At 40.6% G+C, this 13,011-nt stretch overlaps 1 protein-coding gene across 5 annotated transcripts in view; it reads right to left on the minus strand.

Moving 5' to 3' along the window:
* Positions 1–389: 389 nt before the first annotated feature.
* Strbp (spermatid perinuclear RNA binding protein) overlaps positions 390–13,011 on the minus strand; it is a 113,674-nt gene continuing 101,052 nt past the window's right edge. For 2 of the 5 annotated variants that reach the window (XM_051185356.1, XM_051185357.1), the window contains 2 exons: positions 12,164–12,208; positions 6,674–7,524 (listed from right to left, as the gene is read on the minus strand). In XM_051185356.1, coding sequence (XP_051041313.1) covers positions 7,430–7,524; positions 12,164–12,208 — 140 coding nt within the window. In that variant the 3' untranslated portion in view covers positions 6,674–7,429. The other 3 variants (XR_007834565.1, XM_051185359.1, XM_051185358.1) reach the window with 3 other exon arrangements.

Raw genomic sequence — 13,011 nt, forward strand, 5'->3', positions numbered from 1 at the left:
ATACCCTCCCTATGCAGTGAGTCAACTCACAGTTGGTCTGTAAAACTGAAAATGTCCCTGCAAGACATCTCAACCCTGAACCCAGGAATACTATCCAGGAGGGGTGGAATGGAGCTGCTAGCTATGGTAATCCCACTACAAATCTAATGCTGTACAAACCTCCTGACGTTCATTCGCCTCCCTGCCTTTACCTTATACCTGCTGGTGGTCTTGTGTTTTTCCTGAGTTCTCCTAAGCTAAAAACCCACCCAAAGTAGAGAGCTTTTCCTCAGATCCAGCTCAAGAGAGAGTAATGTCACCCGGTCCTGTCAGGAGTGGGTCAGATGGACACTCATGGCAGTTTTTTGGGTTTTTTGTTTGTTTCCTGTACTATCCAAACAACTAGCTGGGTTTTGTTTTGTTTTGGACAGGGTCTCATGACAAAGCCTAGGCTGCTCGTGAACTCAATCTTCCCCATGTACCACCAAACACAGTTCATAAGAACACATACCATGGTGGTCACAACTCCATGTTCTTCTGAACCAGTTTCGCTTGCCCTCATGTGGTAACTTCATGTCACAATGCCCACCAGGCCACTCATAGCTGCCTTTACCACTCTGGAACCACATACAAGTCAATAAAACCCTTTAAAATAAGTGGTAATAAGTGTCCATGCTCATCCAAGGCCACTCCCCTTCACTAGCCTTGACATACTGGTCCTTTGATCCTATTTCCAGGTAATTTTTAGCCCTTCTGAGTTCAAGTGGCAGCAACCATATTTTGTTTTAATGTTCTGAAAGATGGCATCCATAAATTTTCTCAGTGTAACCTCAAAAGGTATGAGATATTTTACAAAGTGGAGCCCTGCATTAGACTGCTCTGGAAAAATACAACTGTGAAGATGACCCTTTGGTTAAGCACATGCAGACTGACCAGCATCCTCTGACACACAGACACCTCCATACGCTCCCCCTCCCCCAATCACATTTCCAAAAGCCTGGGATCTCTCCAAGCAGAATCCACTAAGTTTGCATTTTATTACATACGGTTTTGGTAACAGCAGAAGACCATTAATATCCCAATGTGCAGCTAGCAAAAAACAGTATTTCTGACTTAGAGCTGATTCACAATCCATTTCCAAGGGAACCAGGGAGAGCATGAGCTAGGACAGGAAAGGGAACAGGAGAGGTGGATTGGTTCTGTTTGTTCTATTTTGTAAGGCACACACAGTATAGTCCCAAAGTCTGGAAGAAAAGGAAATAGAATGTACCAGAGACAAGAAGGGACACTGCTACCAAATAATCTTGGGAAGCAGGGTGGCAAGAAATGCACAGAACCAGCTGAGCAAAGCAGTCAAGAGTGTGTGGACTATGCCACCAAGCACTATGTAATTGGGGAAATTCACTTTACCTAAAGCCCTTCCCTAGTTAAGGACAAACTTCTAGGTCCTTAAGTTGCAGGACTCAAAACCAATCCCCTAGGAGAGTTTCTGCTAACCCTCAGAACAGCACAACAAATGGTATTTCCTCTGTGTGGCTCAATACTCACTAGTTAGAAGCCAAAGGATTTTACCACAGACAAGCAGGGTTGTTTGAAGAGACCTCTGGGCTTTTGATGCCTGTAGAACGATAATCCTTGCAACACTCCTCTAGACTTGGAGCTAGAAATGGATCACAGAACGGAAGAGGATGCTACAGTGCTCTGTATCCCACCCAGAACAGGGCCTCATATTCCTTCATATACTTTGATGCTCTAGAACTTGGTTAGAGTAAGATTCTTTCAATTATCCTTCAAGAATGTAGGACAGAGCTCTTCCCTTGTCAGTTGTCAAAGATGACAAGGACATGGGCAAGGTGGGGTTCTATATTCCATCCTCAAATCTCTCTGCCACTAAGCAACTGGCAATGAAGTTGGGAAGTGGTCTGCAAGCAACAAGGTGAGAAACAGATATATCCAGAGACCCCAGGACTCTCAAGCCAGGCTCATTGAACCCAGACCTATCTAAGGTGGAGTGAAGAGTCACATTCTCTAGCATTCAGCATGGGCCTTTTGATGTGTCACTGTCCTTCCTGTACCTGAGCAGGTCTACCTTCTTACCCCAAACCTCTGGTTTCTACCTCATCCAACTCCATAACCTTCCTCAGGCAGGCAGAGGATATATCCAGAAAAAGAGCCTATTAAAAATAGGTGTCTCAGCCTTTTGATATTTCATCCAAACCCAAAAAAAAAAAAAAAAAAAAAAAAAGCTTTAGCTTTAGCATCCTGTTTATACAGCCCACTGAGTTCCTTCTCTTTATTCATTGTTAGATAGCCTTTTTATCATCACTCACCCTACCAGCACCACAAAAAAGTATAAAAATCCCTGTTTTTCAGGGTATACTGTTCCTTCCTCGTTCCCTTTCTGGCTTTTTAAATCTACTACTCACACTCCCAAAACAGTTCCTCCATCAATTTTGTTGTAGAATTTTATGTAGTTTGTATGTAAACATAAGACTGTAGATGACAACATGTTATGATGTAAAAATGTTGGTCAAGCCTAAGTCCTATGAAGAAAAATTACTTGGGACAGTTAGTTGTACAAAGGGAACAAAGAAGGAGAAGCTCCAACAAAGAGGAGCAGCAGTGTCCTAACTGCAATGATGATTGGATGTGCCCATGTTGGCCATACAGCAATAGAGGGGGACACTTGTGGACCATTCCTCTCCAGTAAGGATGTTCAGTCTACCCTATTGCCACACGAGCAACAGGGTAGACAATCTACACCACCCAACTAGGTAGAAAGACCACGATCCTCCTCTGATAACTGGTCAGAATTGTTCTGGTTTGGTTTTTTGTTTGGTTTTGGGGGGTTGGGCCTGTGTGTGTGTGTGTGTGTGTGTGTGTGTGTGTGTGTGTGTGTATGTGTATGTGTTTGTGTGTATTCTTTTTGCAATGCTCGCCATGAGATGAATAATCTACCTAAAGTAACTTTTACCAAGTAACACTAGTCTAATTTACCAGCCACCTTATAGTTAATCCTTGTGCAAACATTTTTTTTTTCTAAAATTCAGCATTTTAGAATTCAATCTGTTTCTGCTTAACTCACCTCCTACTACCAGCTTGGGACTCAACCTGTCCATCCTTCTTCTAAGGTTCCTTAAATCTTTGCAAACATGTGTGAGCCAGCACTTGCACGGTAGACACAGGCCCTTTATTCAGTTCAGAAGTATAGCAACTTCATCATCACCCCACTTGCCCTTGTATTCAACAGAAACTTACCAATTATGTCCAACTAAGTAGACAAAGAGATATAATAGATTAATGCCCTAAGTGTCTCAGACAGAAGGGATGCCTCATGTGGTGGTGAGTGCAGATGATTTCCACTAATGTACCTTAAAACAAGGTACAGGGACTATTCACACGAATCTGAGTCAACAGCGTCCTGGGTGTTTCCTTGGTTCTTTTTCTCCTTAGTTTATAATAACTTGTTCTCTACCACCAAACACAAGCCATCAAGACTAGATTCTGGCCTTTGTAGCTTTTTATTACTGAAGTGTGGCTAGAAAAACTGAATCAGCAGATAAATGGTGAAAGTTCAGCCCTTGTGAAACTCAAAGCACCGATAAATCCCAAACAAGTATTTACAAACTCTGGGCTGCAAGCTGGCTGGTTTAACTGCTGCAGCAGAAATATGAGCAAATCACTCCTGCTGAGGCTAGGCTCAGCTGGGGGCAGCCAAAGCCTATGAACACAAAGGAATAAGCCCAACTCTCCCCTGAGTAGGTCATGCACCTGCTGCTTAACCAGCATAGCCTCACCTCCCTCACATCCATCCTTTGGCCTCAACCAGAACAGCAGAGTCAGCATTCACAAGTACTTCCTTCATGCTAGGTAACATTAAAAGCTTTGAATATATGAACTCATCAGATTTCCAAACTCTAGAGGATGGACTGGAGTGAGAGAAATGCTTTGACCTGATTTTCCATAGTTTCTAGCCCTTATCTCTATCTGTGCTGTAAAGTTTATATAACCCAATTCGCATTATGGTTCTATTTTTAAAAACTTCCAAAGATCATTGCTTCAAACATTAAAGGAAGCTGTTAGCTCCTAACTGAAATGACGGTAACATAGGAAAGGATATTTGTGCAACTAATCCAACATGAATTCTCTGCTTAATAGCCTTTCTGTAAGATACCATTAGAAGGGACTGGGTCTTTAACCAGTGCATGTTGTGCTGTTAAGTGCTACAGAGACACACATCCATGACGATGCTCATCTTAAACTGCAGGTGCTTAGGTGGGCTGTTGTCACTGACACCCTACCCATCTCCCTCCCAGTAATACTAAGGAACCCATGGTCACTGTCTACATGGCATCAGATGTTGCAGAGAATAATTCTAAATGTCATGATACCTTTCTGGGTGAATCGGGGAAGCCCTGGCATTAAAAGGGTGGAAATGAAAGGAAGATCTTTCACAGAGAAGGCTGCTTTCAGATGTCGCTCTGCTCACAAAGCTCCTGGTTTACAGGCTCCACACAGCTTGGGGAGAAAACTTCTCTAGCTAATTACCCTTAGTATTTATTGACTATTCTCTTCCACTCTAATCATTAGTGAAAAATAATAATCAGGAAAAATACAACAAGTGATTTATTATAATGTTAACACTCACCTGCCACTGATAGAATGTAGTCCAGGGTTTACATTTACCACTGTGTTCTTTGCATGACTACAGAGACTACTGCCAAGCAGGGCTACAATGTGTGCTGAGCCCATTTTCCAAACATACATTTGGATAGCGCATAAGTAGCACAACCAGAGAATTTCAGGTCCTCAAAGATGCCAGGGAAATATGCTACTTGAGGAAATCTCAAATAACATAAAGTTTGTGATGCCTACGATATTTAGTATTTTATAATTAAACTAACTTTTGCCACTGTTAATACATTATCTCCCAAATTAGAGTACTTAATTATAACAAAATCAATTTGACCAGCAAGGAAAACTTTTCAAACTTCAGATGTTCCCACTGTCAGAGCCTCTATTCCCTGGTCCCAGAAAAGGCATCAACAGGCTGGGGCTGAGGCACAGCTCTGCTCTGCTCTGCACTGCTCTCTGCTCTCTGCTCTGCACTGCTCTCTGCTCTGCACTGCTCTCTGCTCTCTGCTCTGCTCTCTGCTCTGCACTGCTCTCTGCTCTCTGCTCTGCTCTCTCTGCACTGCTCTCTGCTCTGCACTGACTGCTCTCTGATCTGCACTGCTCTCTGCTCTGCTCTCTGCTCTGCACTGCTCTCTGCTCTGCACTGCTCTCTGATCTGCACTGCTCTCTGCTCTGCACTGCTCTCTGATCTGCACTGCTCTCTGCTCTCTGCTCTGCTCTCTGATCTGCACTGCTCTCTGATCTGCACTGCTCTCTGCTCTGCACTGCTCTCTGCTCTCTGCTCTGCTCTCTCTGCACTGCACTGCTCTCTGATCTGCACTGCTCTCTGCTCTGCACTGACTGCTCTCTGATCTGCACTGCTCTCTGATCTGCACTGCTCTCTGCTCTGCACTGCTCTCTACTATACTCTGTTCTGCACTGCACTGCTCTCTGTTCTGCCTTGTACAATCTTTAGCAGAAGCCAATCTCATAAACTACAGGTTCTGTTTGGGAACAAAGTTGTTCCAGCAACCTTATACTAATGAACAGAAACTGCTAGAGAACTGTAAAACATCAAATTTATTTGTATGTATCTATCTCTATAAATACAGCTTGAGTACAAACATCTAACATAGTGTAGTGTATCTATGGGGTACACTAAGTTAAACAAATCCTTATTAATGATCTGACCTAACCCCACATCCATGAAATGAACTCTGTCGATGACTCAATACAATGAGAAATAATATTCTAGCTACCACCTAACTTGGAAGAGAGACAAATTCCTTAAGTAGATTTGGTTTCTGTGGACTCAGCATCACCTTTCTGAGACTTGCTCAAGTTGATTCTACACATAATTAGCTTAATTCAGCTAATTACACATATTTCCCACAGTTAATAGTTTTGTCCTTTTTTTATTTTTCTATTGCTTTATTTTTCCCCATTAATGGCTTCTCGCTGTTGCTGTGTTTGAGTATGCAGCACAGGTCAGAAAAGGTTCTCTTCTGGAGAGATTGGCACTTACACCCTCAGCCTGTGTAGGTACTGCACACATGAATCCTGCTCCTGAAATCCCACCTTCTTGTCCAACAGAGTGCCCTGGCACCATTTTGATTCTTCTTAAAAGTGTTCCTACCACTGAATTATTATATTCAAACAAGTGCCTCCGTATGTATAATTTACATATACATTATATCCTAAGTTTCTACCCACATACACTTGGTCAGTGAATGTGAAATGTTTCTCTTGAATAAAAAGCATTTACAAGAGTATTCAAACAAATGCTGAAAATTACTATTTTACATTTAGACCATAAAAATTTAAAGTTAATGCAGTGACATAAGACCTAAGAGATCAAATACATCGTATGATTGTCATATATGCAGGTTGTGTTAATTGGTTATTTTTTTTTTCTTTAATCAGAAAATAAAAGAGCTTACCTTTGTGTACTGAGATCACAGCTTACAGTCACTATATCTCAGCCTATCTTATACAAGTGATATGGCTACGGAGGTCCGAGGAGAACGAGAATAAAGTGAGATAAACGTGCTGAAAACTGCTTAAAAGTATTAACCTGAAATACACAGAGGGTCCAACACCAGTTTTAAAAATACATTAACGAGGTATTCCCAGCTCTTCAATTCATTATGGTGACTGATTAATGATTTTCAAACATTCACCCAATTTTTTTCAAAAAGGCTGATCCAAGCATGATCAGTATTTCATTCCCAAGGTTACCAATTTGAGATATTATAACAACATCAGGAGCTACTTTAAAAACCCAACCCCTTTATTTCACCATACTATGCACCAAACCTCATCAGCATGAGGTATGTTGGAAATCTATGGAACCATTATGGGCACAAGAGATGGGGCACTCCTGCAGCCTTAAGGGACACAGGTTGCCAGCCACACCTCTGGTGAAGCTTTGGCCCCCACCAAAAGATATGGCTTAGGAATGACACCTGTCTCGGATAAATTCTAATACTGCTTAGCTGGACAATCAAAAATGTAAGAGTTCGAGCTAAAAATGATTAAAAAGTGTCAGAGGACAGCATAGCTCATACACAGATTCTAAGTTCTACATTAATCTGTAAACTCCCTGACAAGACCTACACTGAAAGGTTTACATTAGATATTGCTACATATCCAAAAGGAGAGCTTTAAAAGAGACATTGTGGCTTTGGACAAAGTATTGCTCTTCTGTAAAATCATCAGTCATTGTTTTTAAAAAGGATTAGAGTAGTGGATCTGAAAGCTGGAAAGCCTCAGGGGTCACACTGCTCTTAAGACCAAGATATAGAAATTGCTATTCAAGCCAGACAACCTGATGGTTCTAGAAGTCAGAGAAGAAATCTTGAGGGCCCAAGTGAATAATAAATGGTGCGACGCTCAGAGGCTGGCAATAGGGGCTGTCAATGAAAAAACCACCTACAGTGGAGAAGAGAGCAGAGAAGCAGAGCTTTACGTTAATTTCACACAACTGGATGAAGCTAAGAGCTTCATTTATATTTCTCTGCTCTTTCAGCTGTAAGTGGAATTTTCATTACAAAATGAGGGGTGGGAAGGGCAAAAGGTGGGAGGACACTTAATTCGTTACAGATTTAAACAGCTGAATTTGCATGGTTACCACTTCTAACATAGGGTTGACAGCTCCATTGTTTTAAGTAAAGCAGAGAAATGTAAAAGTTTGCAGCAACTCGGCAGATTTACAACATGGTTAGTAACTTCTAACAAACAATGAAATTAAGAAGAAAGGGGGGAAGACTTGGTAGGAACCATTTGAAATGACGGCCATCATGTTGGAGAACAGCACAGCTCCCTCCTCCATCTGAGAGAGGGTGAGTTATGAGGCAGAGTCAGAGACTACAAAGTATTTTCTCAAGAGAAATCTCTAGGGAAATTCCAGCCTAGAGTCCAAATTTGATGATCAATTTCAAGTAACAATACAACTGCAACTGCCAATTAATAGTGTTTAAAAAACAGAAGACCACTTTAAATAGTTAATTAATAAAAACAGAACACTAGCAGCCATGCTTTTTCTTCTCAGTGATGGCTCTGTTTCATCCATAGGTCAGCGAAACAAATCAATGAACATGAAAACTCCCAGCTGAGAAGGCGCCCTGCTCTATTATGTCTTGCCACTAATGATGAGAATGACAAGTTAAAGCTATTTCCAGCAAGTGACAAGGTTTTATTAAAGTATCACCCACCACTAGTAGAAACAAAGGGTCAAGAAAGAAATAAATGATTGTGCAATATACATCTGAGAAGTGCCTCCATGCCCATCTTGTCCTTTCTTCCAAAGGAGCCTTGCATGTAAGTTAGTAAAAACCACTTTAAAGTGATGGGCACTGCTTGGTTTTGAAAAGGAATTCAACAGCAAAGTAGTTATTCCCTACTAACTCATCTTTAAGACACAGTAACTTGTAAATGTCTACATTGTCATCTGAATGGGGGTGAATACTTTAATGAAACCATTACCTTCTAGTAACATCATCAGCTTTCCAAACAAGGTGAGAACGCAAGTGAAGACTTGGGTCTGCACCCTTCACACAACAGCACAATGTTACTGACTCAGTTCCCACCAATGTAACCAGGTGTCTTAAAAGTAAATGCTGACCCATGGCTGAAACCTGTCACTTTTCACAGCAGCACTCAACAAGAACTGGGACAATCGGAGAGCAAGTTTTTATGGGGGTCCTGTTGCTGCTTTAGATTCTGATATCATTGAAGAGGAAAGGACACCCTTCAAGGAATCCCAGAAAAACTGCTAATCATCTACCTTTATGAAAAAGGAGTGAACAGAGTCTTACAGAGTGAAGAAGGCCACAAGAACAAAAGAGGGTGATTGATTAATTTATTTTTTTAACTTGGAAATTCGTAAACTGAAATAATCACAATCCTCCCTCCCCACCTTTGGGTGGTGCCATCATTTTACTAAGCAATGCTGGGATAACAGAATGTAACCTTTCATTGGGTTGCTCTTGTACAACTGGAGTACAAAGAGCTTACAAAGAAAGTAGACTGAGTCAGGCTAACAATCATCTCTGCTTTTGTTTTAGCAGCTTGCTTACAAATGAATGGGTTTCTAGGGCTAAATTATTATTAGTTTGTAATTCTTGAAATTTGATAGCAAAACATATCAAAAATAATAAGCTAAAACAATATCCAAACTCATATTTTATTGGCTTTAGTTACACACTTCATTATTTACAAAGTTAAAGTTTAAATGAAAAGTTTCTAATGTTTTTTAAAAAAAAAAAAAATAGTAACTACAGCCCAAATTATAGTGCCCTGGGGCAAGCACATCAATCAGCTAAGAATCCATGGCTGCATCAGGAACCAGGCAGTACTCTGTGTTACAACAAAGCAGTTTATTTGTGATCAGTGTTGAGACTCTATACATCCTTCACAAATTTAACTTTACATAATCTGATATTCTCTGAGAACGTCAACTTTGAGCTGCTAGACTTACTTCCCTACAACGAAGGGGCTGGTATAAATTATTTCCAGGAATGAGGTACCGTTTCACAGAACTGGTTTCTTTTTGTTTGTTTTCAAGTTTTAGAGAACTGAATTTGCATTTGTTAAAATCAAAAAGTAGGAAAGATGTTCTTTACAAATAATTTTGATCAAGTATGTTCAAAGAAAGCAGGATAAAAAGGCTTTTTCTCTAACATTCTGCATTGTACTGTACTGTTGTTCAATAGGAATGAGCTTCTGTCATTGGCTAAAAGAATGAGTAGTGGGGAACAGGATATGTTGGGAATTTCATAACGGGTAACAGAACCATTCTCTTGGGCAAACCTACAGAGAAAAGAAACGGAGAGGACTCCAATAAAAATTTCAGGTTAAAAAATTCTTACAATAATTATCTTTAACCATTTCCAGATTAGTCAGTCTATTTTATACCATTTTGGAAGAGGCCCACAAATCCCTCACAAATCAATTGCTCTTGTATCTTGATACATAATGTTTTCTGCTCAAGAGTAAAATGCCTGTATCACAGAACAATACTCAGAAATGACATCTGAGTGAGCAAACATGAATTCTAAAGATCAAAAGCAATGCTAGTTCATTAACATTTTTGTCCTAAAGTGACTCTGGAAATGCATATGGCATATGACACATTAAGGAGAAACATGTCAAGATATAAGTCTTTCTGTTTGGGCCTCAACTCCCAGTAAAGACTGCTTCAACCAGAGCCACCAACCAGGTATTTGTCTTCTCATAGGCTACCACTAATTTGACATGGCAAATCTGGAAAGATTAATAGTTTCCTTAATTTGTAATTAATACGTTCTTGTGGCCTCACAAACTCCTGCACACTAAAGAGGATTTGAAATCTGCCCGTCTTTATCCTGATGTTTAACCTAGGAGAAATCACAAAGCAGCAACAGCAGGTATTCAAGAGCACCAGATGATCAGAGGAGATAACCCCACATGCAACAGCTTTACAAAGGCCAAAAGACATATTTACCTTACAGCCAAAATAAAGCACTGTTTTTAGTAGATTTGCATCACAATAACATTTAAAAATCATATCTTTTATGTGAAAAATGGGGCATCAAATTACACTAGCTTTGGAAGTCAGTTATATGGCACATGAAAGAGAGAAGCCCAGAGGCAGAAAGCATGTTAAGGATGGACCAGGAAAGAAAAATGTAAAAGACTGACGAAAAACACAGGTGTAACCAAAGAGTTTAAAGACCCTTTTTTTTTTTTTTTAAGAAAATGTCTCTAGCAATGCTTTACTAGAATTCATCTTATTATATGACTGACATAGGCTCAGATCAGACACTCTGGTGCTGGGTGTCAAATGTGTTGTGCTTGAGTTAACAGACTGACTCTGTAAGGATGAAGTATTCGGGTCATTCAAAAGCTAGAGAGAAAGGGCAAATGCTAATGGTCAAGCTAAAAGAGAATCTGACAGTCTAAATTCAGAAAGAACTGTAGTAGGTTAAAAATATATTCTTGGACTAGTCCCCAACTCCCATATCTGAGAGTATTCTAGTTGAGACTATGGGGAAGCCCAAGCCACATGGGAGTGTGCTAGAGGAATCAACCAGGTAAAGCCCTTCCTACATGCATTTGACCCTTGCCAAACTATAAAACTCTAATTGCTATCAAAATAAAAATGGTAAAGCTGATTGTGAAAAGGCACAAGGTGAAGGTCTGAGCTCATGTAGAGGATTCATGCCACAAACACCGATGCAAGGACGACCTTTGCCTTCCTTGTGCATGCATACACAACTGGTTTGGGCTGTGTGGACACACACTCGCACACATTCTTTTGCTCTCTTCTCTCATTAATAAGCATCCTGTAGATGGTAGCTGATTCCATAACATAGAGCACCTGAGTTACGAAAGATATCTAAGAGCATATCACTGACTCCAAACCTACTGCCTCCATTGCCACATAAACCTCATTCAAAAGTTATCCAAAGGGCCATTAGGGTTCATTCACTCATCTGCTGCTAGTTTTTACTTTGTAAAGGAAAAAAGTGATAAACCAAGGATTTTCTAACATCAGCTACCTACTTCTGGAAGAAGGAACATGTTAACATTGACAATAAACCCCAGCATCTCTGTGGGACCAATGACATCTACCCATTCCCAAAGCAATGTATAGTGAACACTACTAGGTCCAGATTTGAAGTGATGGCTTCCTTTGCTTGACTTAAATAACCTACATAAAATCCCATACTGAAAAGCAACAATGCAGCCATGTTGCTAGTGGCTAAACTAAAAACTGGGTGTGGCCCTTCAGTAGCCTTTGAATGGAGTATAGGTTGGCTGTAAGAATTACTTCAAATATTTAATTTCAATATGGTCAGAAACAGGCAATAAGAACAAGCAGTTCTCCAATCAGGCAAAGCAGAGAAGAGCAACTTCAACCAAACCAAGAACCACAAGGTTGTGGCATTTTTAGAGGGAATTTAAGTTGGTCACTAGAATGATTAGATCTGAGAACCTCCAACTTGTTTATGGAAACCCTGGTTACAAAGTTATGTTCTGGGTGCTGTGACAGATGTGCTAAGAGGAATCAGTAAAAAGGTATACATACCATATGCAGGGGCAGCAGTGCTGTAACCATATGGTGTTCCATAACCTGGTGTAAAGAAGAAGAGAACAATCAGTACAGACTACCGGAAGCACTTCAGACTCTGGAAGGCCAAGGACACCCCTACAGAGTAGTCCAGCCACTTCCTAGTCCTGCTTAGGTTTAGAAGCCTCACACTATGACCTACAGAGATCTCAACTTACCCTAACCTCGTCCTCCCGTGTTCTGTTCACTTGTGTTCTCTCTCCTTCCCTCTCTCTCCATCTGTACTTCTCCTGTGTACTATAATCATCTACTCGTCTGTATGCTCTGCTACAATGGGAGAGATCAAATCATAGCTTTGTATTACCTAAACCTAGCAGAACAAATACCAATTTCTAAAAGATGGAACATGGAACTTTCCATGGCTTCTTTAAGAAAAGAGTGACACAGCATGCTGCATCCTCAAATGCCACTGAAGAGCATGTCTGGGTCAGGTCATGAGCCCAATGACAAAGTTCATGATGGGAGATGTCATTCTCTAAATATGTTTCTCTTATTGGCTAATGAATAAAGTCCTGTTGGCCAATAAAAAAGCAAGATAGGCAGGACTAGGAAAGAATAATTCTGGAGGAAGTGGGAAAAGATTCAACATGTAGGACTGAGAGAGCAGAACTCCAGGCCCTCTCTCCGGTAAGATAAGACCATGTGGAAATACTTAAGATTGATAGAAATGGGTTAATATTTAAGACAGAGCTAGCCAATAAATTATGCTAGTAACAGGCCAACAGCTTTATATCTAATATAGCATCTCTGTGTGTTAATTTGGGGCTGGTGCGGCTGTGAGACCAAGCTGCTGGAAAAACATACTC

The sequence above is a fragment of the Phodopus roborovskii genome, unplaced genomic scaffold (assembly GCF_943737965.1).
Source record: "Phodopus roborovskii unplaced genomic scaffold, PHOROB, whole genome shotgun sequence".
Classification (NCBI taxonomy): domain Eukaryota; kingdom Metazoa; phylum Chordata; class Mammalia; order Rodentia; family Cricetidae; genus Phodopus; species Phodopus roborovskii.